The sequence below is a fragment of the Platichthys flesus genome, chromosome 16, assembly GCF_949316205.1.
Source record: "Platichthys flesus chromosome 16, fPlaFle2.1, whole genome shotgun sequence".
Taxonomy (NCBI): domain Eukaryota; kingdom Metazoa; phylum Chordata; class Actinopteri; order Pleuronectiformes; family Pleuronectidae; genus Platichthys; species Platichthys flesus.
Genome location: NC_084960.1, coordinates 11,474,094 through 11,492,248, shown reverse-complemented (window position 1 = coordinate 11,492,248; position 18,155 = coordinate 11,474,094). Strand labels below are relative to the sequence as shown.

The 18,155-nt window shown below is 43.6% G+C and overlaps 2 protein-coding genes across 4 annotated transcripts in view; one reads left to right on the top strand and one right to left on the bottom strand.

The window, feature by feature from the left end:
- rhbdf1a (rhomboid 5 homolog 1a (Drosophila)) overlaps positions 1–13,256 on the bottom strand; it is a 33,402-nt gene extending 20,146 nt beyond the window's left edge. The window contains exon 1 of one of the 3 annotated variants that reach the window (XM_062408004.1): positions 12,900–13,256. The gene's annotated coding sequence lies outside the window, so the exon portion shown is untranslated. Of the gene's footprint in view, positions 1–7,831; positions 8,273–12,899 lie in introns of those variants that run through there. The other 2 variants (XM_062408002.1, XM_062408005.1) reach the window with 2 other exon arrangements.
- Positions 13,257–15,152: 1,896 nt separating this feature from the next.
- On the top strand, positions 15,153–18,106 carry mpg (N-methylpurine DNA glycosylase). The gene is made up of 3 exons (XM_062408027.1): positions 15,153–15,965; positions 16,953–17,157; positions 17,409–18,106. Exons 1-3 carry the CDS (start codon positions 15,777–15,779, stop codon positions 17,858–17,860), a joined length of 846 nt encoding a protein of 281 aa, XP_062264011.1. The 5' UTR covers positions 15,153–15,776; the 3' UTR covers positions 17,861–18,106.
- Positions 18,107–18,155: the final 49 nt, after the last annotated feature.

The window sequence follows — 18,155 nt, the reverse complement described above, 5'->3', positions numbered from 1 at the left end:
GTGTTAAGTACCACTTCATTTCAACTGGATATAAATCATTCAATCAAATATTAAAATATTGAAACAGTCGATTCATTTATTCTTTCACTGAGATATTTTTTTTCGACTCTGTAATTTGACTAAACCTTCAGGTCTAATAAAGATTTTTACTCTTTTAAACTTACTACCAAACGCAAATCCTCAGATGGATTCAACCTTTTAAGAAAATGTCTCGTTGAAACAGCCCCGAGCTCAGATCATTGATTGATTTTCGATACTGAAGGGCTTTTTGATTACATGTGCATATGAACACGTGGGAGGGTGTGTGTCTGTGAGTGTGCAGTGCAGATGTGGATCAGGCGAGGGTTAACATCCAAGGGAAGAACGGGGAATCGCCTGAGGTTATATCAGCAGCCTCCTTTTGCAACAGAACACCTTTAGTGTCACATAACACTGTCGCACAGACACAGGGTCTGTTCAGGATGTCATGTACGACTTGGTTCCTTACAAGTCGGAGGATTTTATTGTATTTTTGCAGAGGCAACATCCACAGAGTCCCAGATTATACTTCCCCTCTCGATCGGAGGGCGGGGTATTCATTTCTGTTCCACACACACACACAACTAGGTCATTTTGAACAAGATCGAATATTTAAATCTGTTTTATCTGTTACACTGTTAAAATTTGTCTCACAAGCACAAAGTTGGGCCTGACTTACGGCAGATAAAAAGCTTTGACAAACATATAAGGGCTTATTCACAGCCGCAGTGTGTGCTCCAGATCTTGCGGCTGCATGCGCTGGGAAAAAACACACAGATCAACCCCACGTACATCGACTAGAGCCGACACCTCTGCTCCAACCATGGTGTGAGAAAGGAGAAGGAAATGAACAATGTGTGTTTCTTTCGTTTCCAAACCACGGGGGGAAATCTGTGGGTGAACCGGTTACTCACTGTCACCGTGGTGGGACACAAATGTGGGTCACGAGGCGATTTGGCAAAGGCTGTGAAGAACGTCGATGGTGGACCAATGACTCAGATAAATATGGGGTGAAATGAAGGTCTCTGTGTCACCACAAGTGAGAATCATTCATCGGGGAGCCACATTTCTATTACAGAACATGTTACTATGTATGCTACTGTAAACACCTGCTTTGATAAAATACTCAACAGAAGCAGCAGGAAAACATGAAATGTAACTTCATCCATTTTATATAATAACTAGTGCAGTGTCTGTTCTCAACCTGCCTGTTTGGAATGGGAATAGTTGGTTTGGCCTGTGGTAATACTGGTTGCAGGTTTCTTTTTGAAACTGTAAAAGTGACCTGCAGTAATTGAACTGCAGCAAGCAAAGAATTTGCTGTTGTCGTGAATATGCTATGACTCCCAGTAACTTCTGCTGCAGAGCTCTGGCCGCCTATTTATTCAATTATTTTTTAATGTAACCAAATGGCACCAAATTCAACACTGCCATCTCTTGGGCCCTTAACAATACACATACCAAGTATGAAACTGATAAGGTGAACAGTTCTCGAGCCACATGCAGACCGACAGAGAGATTTCTTTCTACAAAACGTATTTCCAAGATTTATATCTCCCAACCCACCATCCACTTTCATCAAAGATATGATCCTCTCAAGCTTGGAATCTATGCAGGTTACTACGGTCGAAGGGGAAGCACCCAAGGGAGAATCCAGAGCCGGAGCCTGGGTCTCTGCGGTGCGATCAAGGAGGGGTAAAAGTGAGGATTGGGGAGGCAGGAAGAAGGAAGAATGAAGCTGTGCAGCTGGGCCCAGAGATCTGTGGAAAACTCCCAACAAAGGCACAGGAAAACTGGGAAGGCCAGGGCAGGTCCTCTGGGACGGTCACAGGCCCAGCGAGGGGGAGGCCTCCTCACTCCTGACGCGCCTGAAGAAAACACAGACCCTTTGTCTTTGGAAATAAAGTCAATTTTTCTCCCCAAGGTTACAGGGACGCTTCCTCGCTGTGCTCATGGTTTGACAACCCAGGAGTATTTTGTCATGCAGGAGCGACAAATGATGGGGAAATAAAAGATCGGCGAGGAGACAGAGAGTCTGATTCAAACAAGATGAGAGAATAAAAATAAAAAATAACACTGTTGAGTCCCAGAGTGGGAGTACAAACTACGACAGGCTCCAGGAATAAATCACGTCTGATTTGCATTACTTTTCAAGTTTTTTTTGCCTCCATCTGAGTGAACATGCTTCACAACATATTCGGCTTTAAGGCTTGATGCCTCCACTACTGGGCGTGTTCAACTGGGCAACATAAATGAGAGGCTTTACATCATTTTCCCTGGAACGGGGCATTACGAGCCCTGTCAGCTGGCAAATGGAAAGGAAAGTTGGCACGAGCATGGAATAGGCAGGGGCAGTAGAAAAAGGAAAGTCGAGAGCGACAGGATCAGGTACTTGCTCAAGTACGGTGCCTGGCTCGATGCCACTTCAATCAGCCCGACTGACAAATAATGAATCAAAGCCCATCAGATTAACGGAAATATGTTTGTGTAAAACGGAGGGCGCTTCAAATATTAAAAAGAAGATGCAGCGGCAGCAGGTATCGGGGACAGAGCGGCGGTGGTATTAAAAAACTTAAATGGCTCGAGTGCAGTCTAAACAAAGGGGCATTCACACGCTGAATAAGATCCACCTCTTCTGAAACAAAAAACAGTAAAAGACAAGTCGCAGAGGAGGCCAAAACACACCCTCATTTCTGGGAAAGCTGCTGGAGTGAGTTTGGTGCATGGTATGTGATGTTGGTGGGACTGTTGAAACTGTCCAGATATAACTCTGTGTTTGTGTGTGTGTGTGTGTGTGTGTGTGTGTTTAGCTCCATTCAGGGAGCAGTCAACTTGGGTTTAGCAGTCTGGTACACAATGAGGATTCACAGCCTCTGGGCACGACGACTGACTGTGCCAAAGATAGAGGGTCGGCGGGGGGGAAGTGGAGCGGTGGGGTGGGGGGGTTGTAGGGGGCTATCCTATTTAAAACTGCACTATCATTGCCACTGCAAACGGCGCTGGGATACTGTATCAGTCAGGGTGTTCCTTGAGCTGGTCCTCTGGCCCGACAATGATCTGAGAAGAAGTAAACAGACTCGACACTGTGCTGTCGTTGCAGCTCTCGAGGCCTGTGTCGCACACTTCACACTAGCGAAATCCATGTGGCTTAACAACACACAGAAAAAGCATAAACTACCGTGGATGTCTTTTCAGTTACCACCTCTGCCAAGGAGGTTATGTATTAGTCGCTGTTTTTCTGACTGTTATCACGCAAAAACTACTGGAAGGATTACCGCGGAATTTGGTGGAATGGTGGATTATGCATGATTGTGGCTATCATCTGACAAAAAATTAGCATCTGGGAACAACGGCCAACATTTTTTCATAAATGGTCCCCAGTCCCCATAAATTCAGTCAACCTGCACCAAATTACACTGATAGATACAAGTCCCCTAAATATGCCTGATTTTAAAAACCACAACTAAATGTAACTGGTTCTTTGCTGATCCATACCACTTTCTTCAACCAAGTTTTGTGCTCATCCATCAAGTAGCTTGTGTGAAAAACTGCTAATTAACAGACAAATGCAGTTTTAAACATAACCTCCTTGACGGATGTTTCACCTCGTCTCTTTAAGTAGCTCTTTTCATCATTGAGGATGACCTTCCTCCAATGGACAAGCAGGAAAAGGCTCTGAAGTAATAACAGTCATCTGCACACACTAAAGTGCTTTTCAAAGAGCGAGACTGCATTGACTTTTTCACAAGTTGCTTCGCTGTAACACAGGCCCGTGTGAGCTTTGAAATAAAATCCCCAGTCAAGGGATTTCACACAGTCAAGACACCGCAATTGCAACATACCTGACACATACCGTATATTTCTGTCTCGAGGCACCAGGTAGCAGAAAATATTTATTGGGTTATCTGTGGACACGCCCCTCTGAGAGCTCTTCACATTTACAGAGGAAGATCAAAGTTCAAGGAGCCATCGCTGCTCGTCTGTGAGCGCTGCCGGGCCTTCTGGGAAAAAACACACAGCATTCCCACAGCCCTGGAAATGAGCTTTGCCCTGAGGTTAACCAGCTTCAGACACTGTGTCAGTGAGAAGACAGGCGGTGGGACCAAAAACACCGTGCAACTTCCAAACCCAAATTAGATGTTTTTCCTCCCCGCTACGGTCTGATGGTGGCTTCAATCAAACAACAGAAAACAATTCGTAGTAATTCAGAAATCCCGCCTCCAACTTTTCTCCGAACCTGCGCATCAATGGTTTCTAGTAAATGGTGTGAATGCCGCTTCATGTATCGGCGTCTGGCTCGTGACAAATGAACTGCTGACTGAGAGAAGGGCAGGGTGACACGCTGGCAGACGAAGGCCTCGGAGGCTCAGAGGTAGACCTGAAATAGCCCTGCTGCTGCATTACAGCATTACATCACAGCTGACTTCACCGGCATGGCTGCCGCTGCATCATGCCACCGCCAAGATGTCATGGGATGGAAACAACTGGATGCAGCGGCTGTGAGTCACACACCCCAGCCGTCAACAAGGGGAGCGCTCTGGTGATCGGTGCAGTACCCGGTGTCCTGCAAGCAGCAATGGGATGATGGTCTGCACAAGCAAACACCACACTTCCTGTATAATTCAAATGAATGCACAACGACCAATACGTACTTTTTTTTTTTTTTTTTTGTTTGTTTCCCTCCATCACTGACAAGGCACAATGTATCGGCTTACATTCCTTATGACACATGCACTGCAGAAACCAGAAACACAACTTGGTTTCTGTTTTTCCACAATCACCACATTAGAAGAATGACTGCTCCTTGGTCCTGACAGCTCCGTCAAAACCGTGACCGCATTCAAGTCAAACAGAGTAGGAGCTGAGCGAGTGCCTGCGGGGACGAGACCAAACATCGCCTGTGGGATTCTTCTCCCCACCAGTCCCTCATTAAACCATACCTGACATGCTTTTTGGAGCTAATGTCTGTTTGAGCCCAGTAGTGGGAGCAGTCGTAACCATTATATATAGCAGGAAATCAGGCGTATTGTCTGTAAAGTAGCAGAACGAGTTGGTTAACATGCTTGACCTCTGCTGCCGTGCCCCACATTAACAACTCTTCCCTGGAGACAGGAACTGTGGCGGGTTTCACACAGAGCAGATGTCGGCTGCGATGACAGATAGATGACAGTCTCTGACAAATCTATAATTTAGCTCAATGATACTCAAAAGTCATTAAGTGTCTGCTGACACCGGGTTTAAATATTTATCCTCTTCAATTGAGTAGACTAGCACTTTTGAAAAGCCACAGAAATATTTGTGGCTTTCAATTTTAGTCAAATGTTAAAGGCTGGATTTATTCGAGTGAAATGGAATTAACAGATTAGAGGATATGAATTTTTGGTGCTAAAATATGATACAGCAATGATTCCTAAGATGTTATGATATTTATATTTACAGTTTAACTATAAAGGTAATTATAAATAAAAAGATAAGACAGATGGAACCAAATAATTAGAATTAGATTTACAAAAGTACACATACATGCATTCTTTAGTCTGTAAAATGAAAATTTCATATGATTGCATATCGGCAAACAAAACAGATACCAATGTGTATGGTAAAAATCATATCGGCCAATTTTTATTTACCATCGGATAAATATATTGGGCTCCAAAGCTGATATATAATTCAAATTCATATTTAAACTTGCCTCTGGGAAACGTATGATCCAACAGAATATGAAAAACCATGTGGAATCACCAGATTATCCTAAATGATGGATACCAATATATATTCATACCAATAAGAAATAAGTGTCTTTCAATATTAAAGATAAAATCAAATGCAACTTAATACAGCAGCTACTATTCTACCTGAATATTTAGTATCACTCCTTTAACACATGGTCACAACGAATTTTCCTGCTCAGTAAACTTCAAGTGAACAAATCTTTCGACTCGTGACACAGATGTGTTCTGCTGACGAAACAGCCTGAGGCTATTTAGAGAAGCATGTGCTCAACACACATGGAACAGCTCAGCCCAGTGACGCCGACAGAGGTCTGTCCAGACCCTGGAGAAAATGACCAACAATCACGAGAGTGTACACCCGTGCTCTGGAAACAGGCAGACTTCTTCTTCCTGGAAATCGATGGCGGCCTTGCGTGTGAGGGACTGCGTCATCTCATCAGCAGAGCAACCAATCTACAAAAGAGCGGCCATTCTGGACTTAACAACTGTGTTCTTCAAGATGATAAATCATCTTGAAGGGATTGGACGTGCATGTGTGAAATATCACTGCGGTGCTGATGCACAGTGCTGCGAGCTGTGTGACGGGCGGCGAAGAAACCCGGTGACCAACTCCAGTTACTGAATGTTGATAACTGAGCATCTGAGAGTAGAAGCCCAGCTCGTTTGAAGGCAACGACATGAAGCACGTGGCCCAGACTGACAGACAGACTGCATGCCTACAGTGTGGGCCCCTCAGCAGCCCCGTACAAAATACCAGGCGGTCACCACAGGCAGGGACTGGATGCTACACCTGCCTCAGCAGAGCTACTCCCACCTCCAAGCATGATGCATCCACATAAACACACACACACCCACACACACATAATGTGAATATTCTCCTTGGGGTCCAGTTGGAGACGATACAGGGGATGAGCCTGACTGCCACAATCACACATCATTGCCCTGCTTTATTGGTGTGGTTACATCACCCTGAGCCACGGTCCCCTCCTCCCTGGGTGTGATAAGGTTTCAGGAACACTGGACACACAAACCAGGCCATGTGCTCCTGTGTCCCGTCTGCCAAAATAACTCAGCAGTTTATAATACAGTACGTTTAAGGTTTCAGTGCCGTCTGCCCAGGTTTCGTAGGAAACTGTATGCGTGTAACCTTTTACCATGTCAACACGACTGAAGTTTAAGATGCAAGCTGCCGTCCCGGAGCTTTTCAAACTTCTGATGAGTCAAACCTACAGATGCTCAGGTGGGCCCCTCCACACATGATGGAATGTGTGGCCCCCTTTGTGACTGACGTGAGTCACTTTGAGTCACCGCCGTGTCGAGAACACAACTCAGAAGAAAACAGAGATCCTGAGGAGGAAAAAACACGTTCTGTTTCCAAGCAGTCAAACGCTTTTCATCAATTGTCTCCATGAATTGTGTAACACCTGCATGGCCTTCTATTATTAGAGAATGAGGAACCGTGTCACACTTGTACATGTCACAAACATGAAGAAGATGATGGTGAGTAGCAGGAGAAGGTGGAAGAGGGAGGAGTTGGAGGGGGACTGAGGTCATGGTGTGACAGGATTTGTTACATGACTATTCAACATCTATGTGCATTCCTTCCTCCATCATCCTCCCACTACAGGAGATAAGGGAAACATGAAGTCTCGCTCTAATTAAAGTAATTCCCCCAATATTGATTGAGTTCAAGTTACATTAGAAAAAGTAATCTATCCTTTCAGCCTGTGTCCAATTTAACACACATTACAGTCTTTACCTCCACTTCAACATAGGCATTTCACACTTTTTTTAAAGGTGACAGGGCCTAAATTGGTACACCCCATTGAGACCACATGAAATCACCTATAGGCGAACTCCACTACAACTGCACAGTAGCCGATAAATGATGCTCTGCCTCACGAAGTTCACTCTGGATCTGGAGGGTTCCCGTGTCTGACCAGGAACGATCCAGTCCACCGGTACACACCAGCTCGTGTATCCTCCTAGATCACGACGCGTTTAGAAAGCGCGTCCTCCGACGCTGCGCCTTCCGTATGGGCGACCGCAGGAGCCAGCCACGAAATAACGATCCAACTTACCCTTATTACCAGCAGCTCAGACGATCCCCAGCAGAGAAACCGAGGGAGTGGGAGAAAAATTAAAATTAAATCCGGGTAAACAGATGTTTCTCCAGGCAGTGGATGAGTGGTTTGTCACATCATCCTGACAGCGGCGCAGGAATCAAACGCGCGTCTTCGTTGTCCACCCCGCAGATGTGTAAACTGTGTGTGTGTGTGTCTCTCTCTCTCTCTATGTGAATGTGTGTTTTTAAAGCCAAGCCCGGTGCCGTGGTGGGTTTGGATCCGGTCACTCAGGAGCGCACCGGCAGCTCAGGCAGTCCGGGAGGATGTGGCCGAAATGTGGGATCTGCCGTCCGGTTCGCTGCCTCCCCGCTGCGGACAGAGCATTCCCACACCGCTCCATGGATCGACCCGGGGTAAGTTTTTTTTTCCTCCCCTGCCGGTTGTAGCCTAATTCAGATCGCTGGAGAGTCTGTCAGCCCCGCCCTGGGCTGGAGACGAGAAGGCAAGCCCGTCGAGATCAGCGACCAATCGGTGCGTACACAGGGAGGCGCTGCTTCTCCCGGTGAGAGGCGGTGACTAAGCGATATTCGGATCCAGACCCAGAGGGGGGTCCTGGGACAGAAACCAGGGTTCAACAAGCTCTGTGATCCACAGTGGTCCAAATCAACACTGATCCGGGACAGGCCCGTAAGTCTCAACAGGGGAATTCAACGTTAATAATATTGATGATGTTATTTGGGATGATTCTTAAATGGGAGGATAAACCTAAATCAAACAAATCAAGGTTTTTAATACATAAACATATGCTAATTTGTGGATGCATTTGTACATAATGTAGATGATTTGTTTCCTGGAACTCATGAAGTTAAGATCAAATTACTTAAGTCTATCATCAATTGTCACTATATTCACTTAAATGGGCCTTACACATGTGTTATGTATAAGAAATCGAAAAACCAACTTCACACAAAGATACTTTCAAAATAAATTGACGAAAAATGGTATATTAATAATGCAAAATTGACCATTTATGATCAATGTTACATTCCTGTTTTGTGATTTTTGCAACTGAATCAGAGTTTGGAGAATATATACTTTTACAAAAGCAGACAACAAAATTCCACTCATTATACATATGCAAGACCATAATGTACAGAAACCCCCTCCATTATTCATCACCTTCACTCACATGAATCAGCCAAGCTTACAAATCGTCAACCGGCCAAAGGAATATATTCAGATAGAGACACACAGACACAAACACGTGCACAAAACACACACACACTCACAAACGCTGAAAGATTCAAATATGTCTCCATGTATGGACAAACCGTGCAATGCTGCCACATGACTCAGAGATAATCATTACATCACATGATATCAGTGATCAGCAGGATAACCGCACATGAACTCTGTGCTCTCACTACCTTCGGTTTCCGTGAAGTCTATACAGCTCTGCTTTTTTTTACTGAGCCAAAGAGAGATAGACAGATATATAGATAGATAGATAGATCGATAGATAGAGCTCTTCTACTGCACCAGGTAACACACTGCTGCTGCTGCTGCTGCTGTGTCTGATGAAAAGACCATTATGGTGCATTCCATCCTAGTTTCAGTGAAAGTTCAGATGCACCGGGGAATATTGTGCAGGAGAGAGATGGATGTTAGGACGCCGATGGTTTCTGAGGTGCTGACAAGGGGCACCATGTACACAGCTCTCCTCAGATGAGGTTTCAGGGCACAAGAGGCTCATGTTCCTGGAAAACGTCTCCTTCGTGGTTGCTTTGAGGCACATTACTCGATTAAGACACCCTCCCCCGAGCGTGGCAGCCACCTCTTTTCTGCTATAAAACTAAAGGAAGACATAACATGGTCTCATTTTCATGCTGACAGAGCCCATGATTTGTTTGTGTGTCTAGAACAAGGGATCATAAGAGAGGCTGACTACCTTTTTATTCAGTAGGTCTAGACAAAATATGAGCAGTACAACTTTTGCAAGTGGTGGAGGAATTATTGAGATCCTTTATCAAAGTAATATAGGAGAAATCTGTTGCAAGAATCATCCTGGTTTTACCAATCACTGCATCACCAAACACAAATTTACAACAGGCAGGTCTCACAACAACATGGTCTTGTGAATGCTTCACAGGGTTTTCCCTCAGCTCTATTCTCCTCTCCGCCTTGCACCTACAGGTTTCCTCCCTGCCGGGGTGACTGATAGCCACGCCGCAAATCGAGCTGATTCTGAGACACGCTCCTAAATTATGCATCAGTTAGAATTTCAACTGTAGCAACGAGTTTATCGCTCTTCATCGACCATTTCACGTACACTCAGGTATGTAAAGACCGTTCAGGGGCCTACCAGGGGTCCCTGATTGATATACCACAAAGTCACTGTAATTAATGGTGAAGTGTCCCTGGGGGACTGAGGAAAGTTGAAGCCGGGGCAAAGGCAGCATTGAGGAAGCAACGCAGGGCCTGTAGGAGCACCCAAGGGCCCCTGATTCCCCATCCATCAGATGCAGATAAAAGGGTTGAGTTCAAGGGTAGCGTTTAACCAAAAGGACATTGTCAGATGCTCCATAAACGGTTTCCTCTCCTTCGACCAAGCAGAGAAGTGGAGGGGAGCCATTATTTCTGGGTTAAGAGGTTGGTTTCGTTTCCTCATTCATGGGCGATAGAGTTTACCACATCTACAGAGGAGGGCAAATACGGTTTAAACGTATGTGCAAGCTTTTAACTCTCAGACTATTTCTGAGTTAATTGATTATTTTTTTTAAATGTCATTGAATTTTTTTACGCCTAAAGGAAACACACTTTAATCCTCAAATAGGACGTGTTTGCTCCTATTGCTCTGATTGCACAATCAGTTCCTGGGTGAAGAGCTGAAGTTAAAATAGAGTGTAGGCTGGTTTTCACTCAGTGATGACAACATACTGCATGTACATTACTGGCAAAAAGCAACCCACTGTTGCAGAATACCACCGCAGGAAGGAGGCTGTTGAAGAAATGAAAAACAGCAAAAAGGATTTCACTGTGTGGTCGTGTTGAGATTCATAATCTCTTGTATTTGTGATAAGGCTGGCGAAAATCCCATCTCCCTGCCTGTCCCCGCCTGCTTGACCCGACGGTGGTTTCCTCTTGGAGCCACAGGTGTGAGCGGAGACAAGGCTCCTGTTATCAGGGCAGACAGAGAAAGGTCATTGGACTAGAGATATCAGCACAAGCTCAATCAATACAGCTGGAAGGCCGAATGATCTACTAACATGACCCTCAAACTGCCACTGACTCTCTGCTCTTTAATAATAAAAGCAATCAGAATTGTTTTAAAAATGAAATGGATTTCTAGAAATCAACCTGCAACCCTCCTTCTCTGTCTAGTTACCTCCCAGCAGGTTCTGACCCCTAGCTTGGGAACCACTGCACCAATACATCACACTTCTTCTACATTGCAGGAACAAACAGAACAAAGGCATATTTGTTGTCTAGATGAACAAAAGGAAAATGGTGTGTCTACACACCAGTGGCTCTTAAAAACACTGTGAGCATGAGATCGCAGGTGTGGAGAAAGAAAAGCTTGGTTTCAGCTTAAGTCGCTGTGTGAACCGGGTCTCGTACATAGTGATTATCCTGCCCCCCCCTCCATGTGAGAGCCAGCCACCAGTGCAGCACACACCCAACCGCTATATGCAGCAAACAAGAAAACACATGTATCATTTATTAATCAATTAATAATTAATCCCAGCAAACACCAAGGATGCAGATGTCTGATAGCTGTAAGAAAAAAGCCTCCATTGTCTAAATGAATGATGTTTGTCACAACAACAACCATGTGTGCGATTATTTGGCCTTGCTGTCTGCGCTTCTATTTTCGGACATGTGGTCCATGGGTGAAAATGAAAACAATATAATAAGATAAAACTTGTGTTGCTGTTTTCGGACATGACCTGCGAAATAACTCCAGAGAACTGGGTCTGGATTTTCTCCAGAGTTTTCTTTTCAAGCATTGACATCACAGCAGGAGATTCTCCGCTCAGACGTGTTCAGAACAGCAGCATATCCCCCGCAGGATGCATCACATCGGCTCCTCTAGAGTTTCTGAGGACTTCATATCAGAGGGCCAGGAGGAGAAAGTCCGCAGAAACACCTGAGAGTTCAGTGTGTGAGAGTGCAGTGCATGTCTAACATAGGCTTGTGTCTGAACTGACAAACTGGTACTTTCTATTCAAATCATAAACAACACATGAAACATTGTGATATCATTTTGGTCGGTCCATTTATGTAACTTGTTTGAAAGCATATTTTTATGCAACCAAAGATAGCAGTGCCAGGCTGTCGCTGTAGTGGAACTATATACAGCACATGCATATACACATATATTTATAGCTTAATGTTGAAGCTAAATCAAATTGAAACAAGTCACTCTGGAAATCAAAAACAAATATTAGCTACCTCCTTTCTAAACACAGCATGAATAGAGGATATCACGCGAAGCACACAAACATTTGTTCTTAATGTGACTCTCTGACTCATGCTGTAGTAGGATATTTTCAGTCTGCCTGCATTCTGCTCGTCCATCTGCACACAGTTGAGTCTTTGGCGTCCCCGCTCAGCGTCACTATCGCTGAGGTGGCCGCAGGAATTGAAAGTGGTCCAGAATGCAACACTGCAGCCAAGCCGCGGCTGCTAAGATTATCTGAGGCAGCGACAATGAAAACTCGCCCCGGCCCAGACTTCACTGTCACCGCTGACAGGCAGTGGAAACACAGTCAGAGAAAACAATGGCCTTCAACAGTCCAGCAGCCACGGCAAAGTCAACAAGCCGTGCTAGGGCTCTTCTACTGAACATGCTCAGCAGATTTCTGTCTGGCTCAGTCATGTCAGTCCAGTTCTTTGTGTCCATAATTACAGCACCACATTTCTCATGTGTTTCCATTAGAGTTTTGCAATTTGTGACATCACAAAAGGAGGTGATAAGATATAGCGCAGAATATGTGCAATGAGACCTGGTAACTAGCTAAGCAAATATTTAGACTAGGAATTTTTATGGAACTTTTTATGTCGATGTAGTGTATCAGCTTACCCGCAGCCCAAGGACGTGTGCCCTTCACCTGTTCCTGCAATGACACACGCGCAAATGCACACACGCACATGCACTTGCACACACGCTCAAATGCACACATGCACATGCACATATACACATACCACCTCATGAGTATCTGGCATCTCTCCAATGATTCGACCCCATGCAGGCGGGGAGGCCTCTGTGAGGGGGAATATTTTTAGTAATATTTCTGTCTATGCTATCATATTTTCTTTCTGACTCATTGAACACAAGACAGAATATGAAAAACATAAGACGTTTACAGAAATACAAAAATACCGAGCACAATACTTAGTATAACACTCATATGAGCATAGTATTTAGAGTATGAAAACTGCTAAATTTATGTATTTTATCACTTAAGCATGCAATACGATGTAACATTGATTTACAAATCTATTTGTACATAATTGTTGATACAAAAAAAAATTCTAAAACAATAATTCCATGCAACCTTCAAACCGAGCTCTTATTTACTCCTGTGGACCCTCGTCTAGGCAGGTCATGTGATGTGCTCTGCAAACATGAAAACCATATGAGTTCCCTCTGTCTGCAACTCTTTTTGTCTGTAAACTTAATCAAATCATGAATCTTGTTTCACTTTATTACAGACAAAAAAGTGGCAAAACCCCGACACAGCTTCAGAAGAAGACTCCCAGTCAGCCATTAGACAGGGATGTATTTGAAATCATGCTGCAGCTGCAAAAAGCTCTGGACGATCTGGGGAGGAGTACTTAGTCCAACAGGCAGAAAAACAAGGCTGCTGAACATCACAACAAGAGAGGGCCTGGGCTTTGAAAAGAGGAGGCATTGTGCATTCAAGAGTAAAAGCTGCAGCGGGAACAGACAGACCATCAAGCTTTAAATTCAGGTCAAAACATGTGGATAAGGATCTGAAGCCCCTTTACAGTATCAACAGTGACAAACACATTCGGATGAAAGACAGAATTCTAATCCTAAACTTCAATGGCTCCAACTGCAGCTACAGGATACTCTGCAGGATCTCCACAGGAAAAGTTTGCATTATCTTTACCTTATTGACAGTGAAACGCATAAAAAACAGAAAGCAAAATTAGGCTATTATGTTTTATTAAGATTAAGATTAAGTGCATTTATTAGTCCCAAACACATGCACAGACATGCAAAGGCACAGTCATGCATGTAGGGAAATTTAATTTCTGCTTTTGACCCATCTGGTGCAAACACAGAGCAGTGAGCGACCATGTACGGCGCTCGGGGAGCAGATGTTGGGGGAGTAAGGTGCCTTGCTCAGGGGCACTAGACAGGGTAGGGAGACTCTTGGATTACTGGACAGATCAATCCAGGTTTGTCTTTTAGTTGTCTCTCCATGGAGTTGAACCAAAGACGAACCAGAGACCTTCTCTGCCCATAGTCAAAGTTTCTGCCACTAGACCACCGCCTCTCAAAAACATTCATCTGCAGTCTCCTTTTTTCTTTACCCCGATCAAGTTTACCTTGATATCTGAAACACCTATTTTTCTTTTTCATCAATTACTATAGAACAAGTCATCCAATCTATTTCAAACACTTATCGCCATTAATTCATCCTCATTTACTCATTCATCTATTGGTCTTCGCCTCCATTCTAATACCTATCACTGCAGTCCCGAGCTCTAAGGTCAGAATTCCTCCGTGTAACGGCTCAGCAAACTTTTACTTCCGCTCATGAAATAGCAGTGGGTGGCATGGCCATGTCACATACTCTGAGTCTTCCAGAGACCCACATGGACTCACGGTGCCTGGGGCCAAGCTGGCGCCATCCACTTCCTGGGCACAGGCAGGCATGAGCAAACCAGCTCTATATATAACTTCCTATAAGAGGGCACTGTTTTCAAATGAGGCTGAGAAGATAAGACAGCGGCAGGAAAAGGTCGCTGTTTGGAAGGTAACGCTGATCAGCATGTGTGGCTGTGAAGAGCAGCAGGAGAAAAAAATTGTCCTATAGAGACTGATTTGTGAAAGAAAAGAAATTATGTTTATTCATCCAAATTTATCAGGATATATTTTTGGAATGCCCACATTTAAGGTTGTATACAATAATGAGTAGCTGACATAACATGCAATGTGAATTAATAATGAAATATAAAAATGTTCTAAATAAATATCGATACATTAGTAAAACAACAACAATGATTCCACACAAGCCCGAAATTATCAGAATTATGCGAAGAAAAGTAAAAGAAAATCAAAATAAATCTTCCCTTTCACACCCTGGAAACGTGAACAGGGAAAAACTACAATGTATATATTTTTATTATTGAAAAAATATTTTAGATACTATATATATATATTAGATAGATATTATTGGAAAATGTACTAAAATATATTGAAAAGAGTATATTAAAATGAATCAGGTATAAAGTGGACACAATACATATTTAAATAACAGTTATATAGCCTAAACAAGCATGGGGATAAAAAGATAAAAAGATAGAAAGATCAGAAAGTTAGAAAGAAAAACAGAGAGACAGAAAAAAGAGAGACCAAAAGAAAGACAGACAGACAGACAGAAAGTTATTGAAGCAGGGGCTCATATGTATAAGAAAAAATGTTAAATTTGTGATTTGGTGAAATAGGTGTTATAGATATTCACCAGGAGAAGTGTTACTTCTCCATCGATCGATTATCGCACACCGATTCACATCCTCCAGGAAAAAGGGTGCACGGCTCCTTTAAGAGATTCAAAACAGTCATGTACTTCCTGTGTGCTAGCTCCGGTGTTAACTGCGACAACACTTTTATACACTATTATCATTAGAAGGTCAACAAGTAATAGAAACGTATTTCTGACTTTACAGAGAGACAGGGTGGTTAACAGTGGGTTTGGATGACGTGATGGCAGGCAGGAAAAGAAAGATGGCGGCGGCAGCAGGTGAGCAAGATGTAAATACACGTGAAAAGCAGACAGGTGAGGAAGAGGAGAAGAGAAGTGGGAGTTTAACTGGGAATGACCTGCAGCTCAGACTGGGAGAGGAGTTCTTCCAGCAGCCTTGTATCAGTCTGGCTAAAGCATTCCTGGGAAAGGTAAGTTACTGACACCTCCTCTGAAGGCGATCTGATGCTCTGCAGAGGATCATACGATGCATGTGGAGAATTGGTAGAAGACTGGAGCATGGGGCTTCTTTAATGCGTCTGTCAGACCTGTGGATGTAACACAGCTGCTGTCACTGTGGACCATAAACTGAATGTTCTTACAAAACCCAAGGCAACTATAAAATACATCCAGGTCCAGATAAATTACAAGTAATAACTTACTTTGTCTCGCTACTTCCTGCTCCTGTCACACTTTACAACCAGCACTGATTCAACTCAGGTTTACCTTCGTTGAGTCGGTGCCATATGTCCAGTGTTGTGCTATTTCAATATTTGTTTGCATTTATTTACATTGTGTATATCCTGTTTATGTATATATTGCAATTTTTCTACTTAAACGTTACTTTCTTATTCGTCCTTATCCCCTTGCTGCTGTAACATGTAAAATCCCCTATAGTGAGACTATTTCATAATTTCAATCAAATGTTTGACCGAAGTAAACAATTTCAACTACTGATATTTTAGGCAATATAAAAATACTTAAGTCATTAAACGTAAGATTTAATTGTCGAATCGCGATGACAAAAAGTGATTGAGGTTTGATATTTTATAGATAAACTGTAAACTTGATTATAAATAACTTTGTATTCTGTGAAATAAACGTTTTCATATCAGCAAAGAGAAACACAGATCTGTGAAAGGCTCATGTCGGCCAGTACAGGTATTAGCGGCCAACTGATAAATTAGTCAGGCTCTACTTTAAAATGCCAAAGATGCCTGTCTGGTGTAATAATGACATTACAAGCTCCCAAAACCTTTTATCACATCTTTAAATGTCAGGTTTCGTCAGTTTAAAACCCAGAAATTAATAGTTTTTTTTTTGTGCCATTCTTACTAAATGGATGATGATTTGTTCTCAATTAACCTTCTATGTATTAGCTGTATAAACACAATCTGCCTCATTCCTTATCCCTGCAGGTGCTGGTCCGCAGGTGTGCAGATGGCGCTGAGCTGCGAGGGAGAATAGTGGAAACTGAAGCCTACCTGGGTGGAGAGGACCGAGCCTCACACTCAGCGGGAGGCAAACGCACAAAGAGGAACACGGCCATGTTCATGAAGCCAGGCACAATTTATGTGTATCCCATTTATGGCATCCACCTCTGCATGAATGTGTCCAGTGAAGGTAAAAACATGACGCGCCAGAGATACACGCCACATGTTGTGTTCACTTTGATAGCCATGTCTACTGATGCATGCAAACAGAAAAGAAGTTATAAAACTGTTGTTTTCTCTTCAAAGTGTTATCAGTAGTATGACGTTTAACTGATACTGTGTGTATCAAGTTGTGTTTGCAATTGTCGGTGGGTAAAGAGCAAAAGGAAGGAGACGAAGTGGAGCCATGCAGACTTATGCATATTGTTTGGTTTGTCGCAGGGGAGGGGGCTGCCGTGCTGCTGCGCTCTGTCGAGCCCCTACAGGGTCAGTCCGTCATGAGGAGGCTGAGGGAAGCCAGACGCAAAGAGGGAGCCCGACAACTTAAGGACAAAGAGCTCTGCAACGGGCCTTCGAAGCTGTGCCAAGCTCTAGATATACCACGCGGTTTTGACTGTCGAGACCTGGCCTCAGATCCAGAGGTGTGGCTGGAAGGGGACCCCAACACAAGTCCAGCAGAAACTAACAATATAGTAGCGGCACCACGTGTTGGAATCGAGTCCCATGGCGAATGGGCCAAGAAGCCATGGCGGTTTTATCTTCGAGGGCATCCCTGTGTTAGTGTATTGAATAAAGAAGCAGAGAGACAGCCTCAGCCTGGAAATGTCATAAATGATTTAGGTTCCTCAGACGTGCAGCCTGACACAGGACAGAACCATGTCAAAAGGACTTAACAGGATGATTCCTGAAAAACACTCCTCCATCTGTTCCCTCTGTGGACTTCACCATTTAAGTAGAATAAAAACTACAGAATTTTCTCCACTAACTCCCTTACATCATCTTGATCTTAAAAATTCTTAGGACAAGATGGTAAAATAAAATCCATGATCAGTTCAGATTCTAAATTCAGCTCTGTCACGCATCTGTCTATCTCTCTTTCTTCCATCTGTGTTTTTTAATAAACATTCGTACTTGGACAATTCTCTTGTCAGTGGTTTCACAGATGTTTGGAACGCTCTGCTTCCCTCA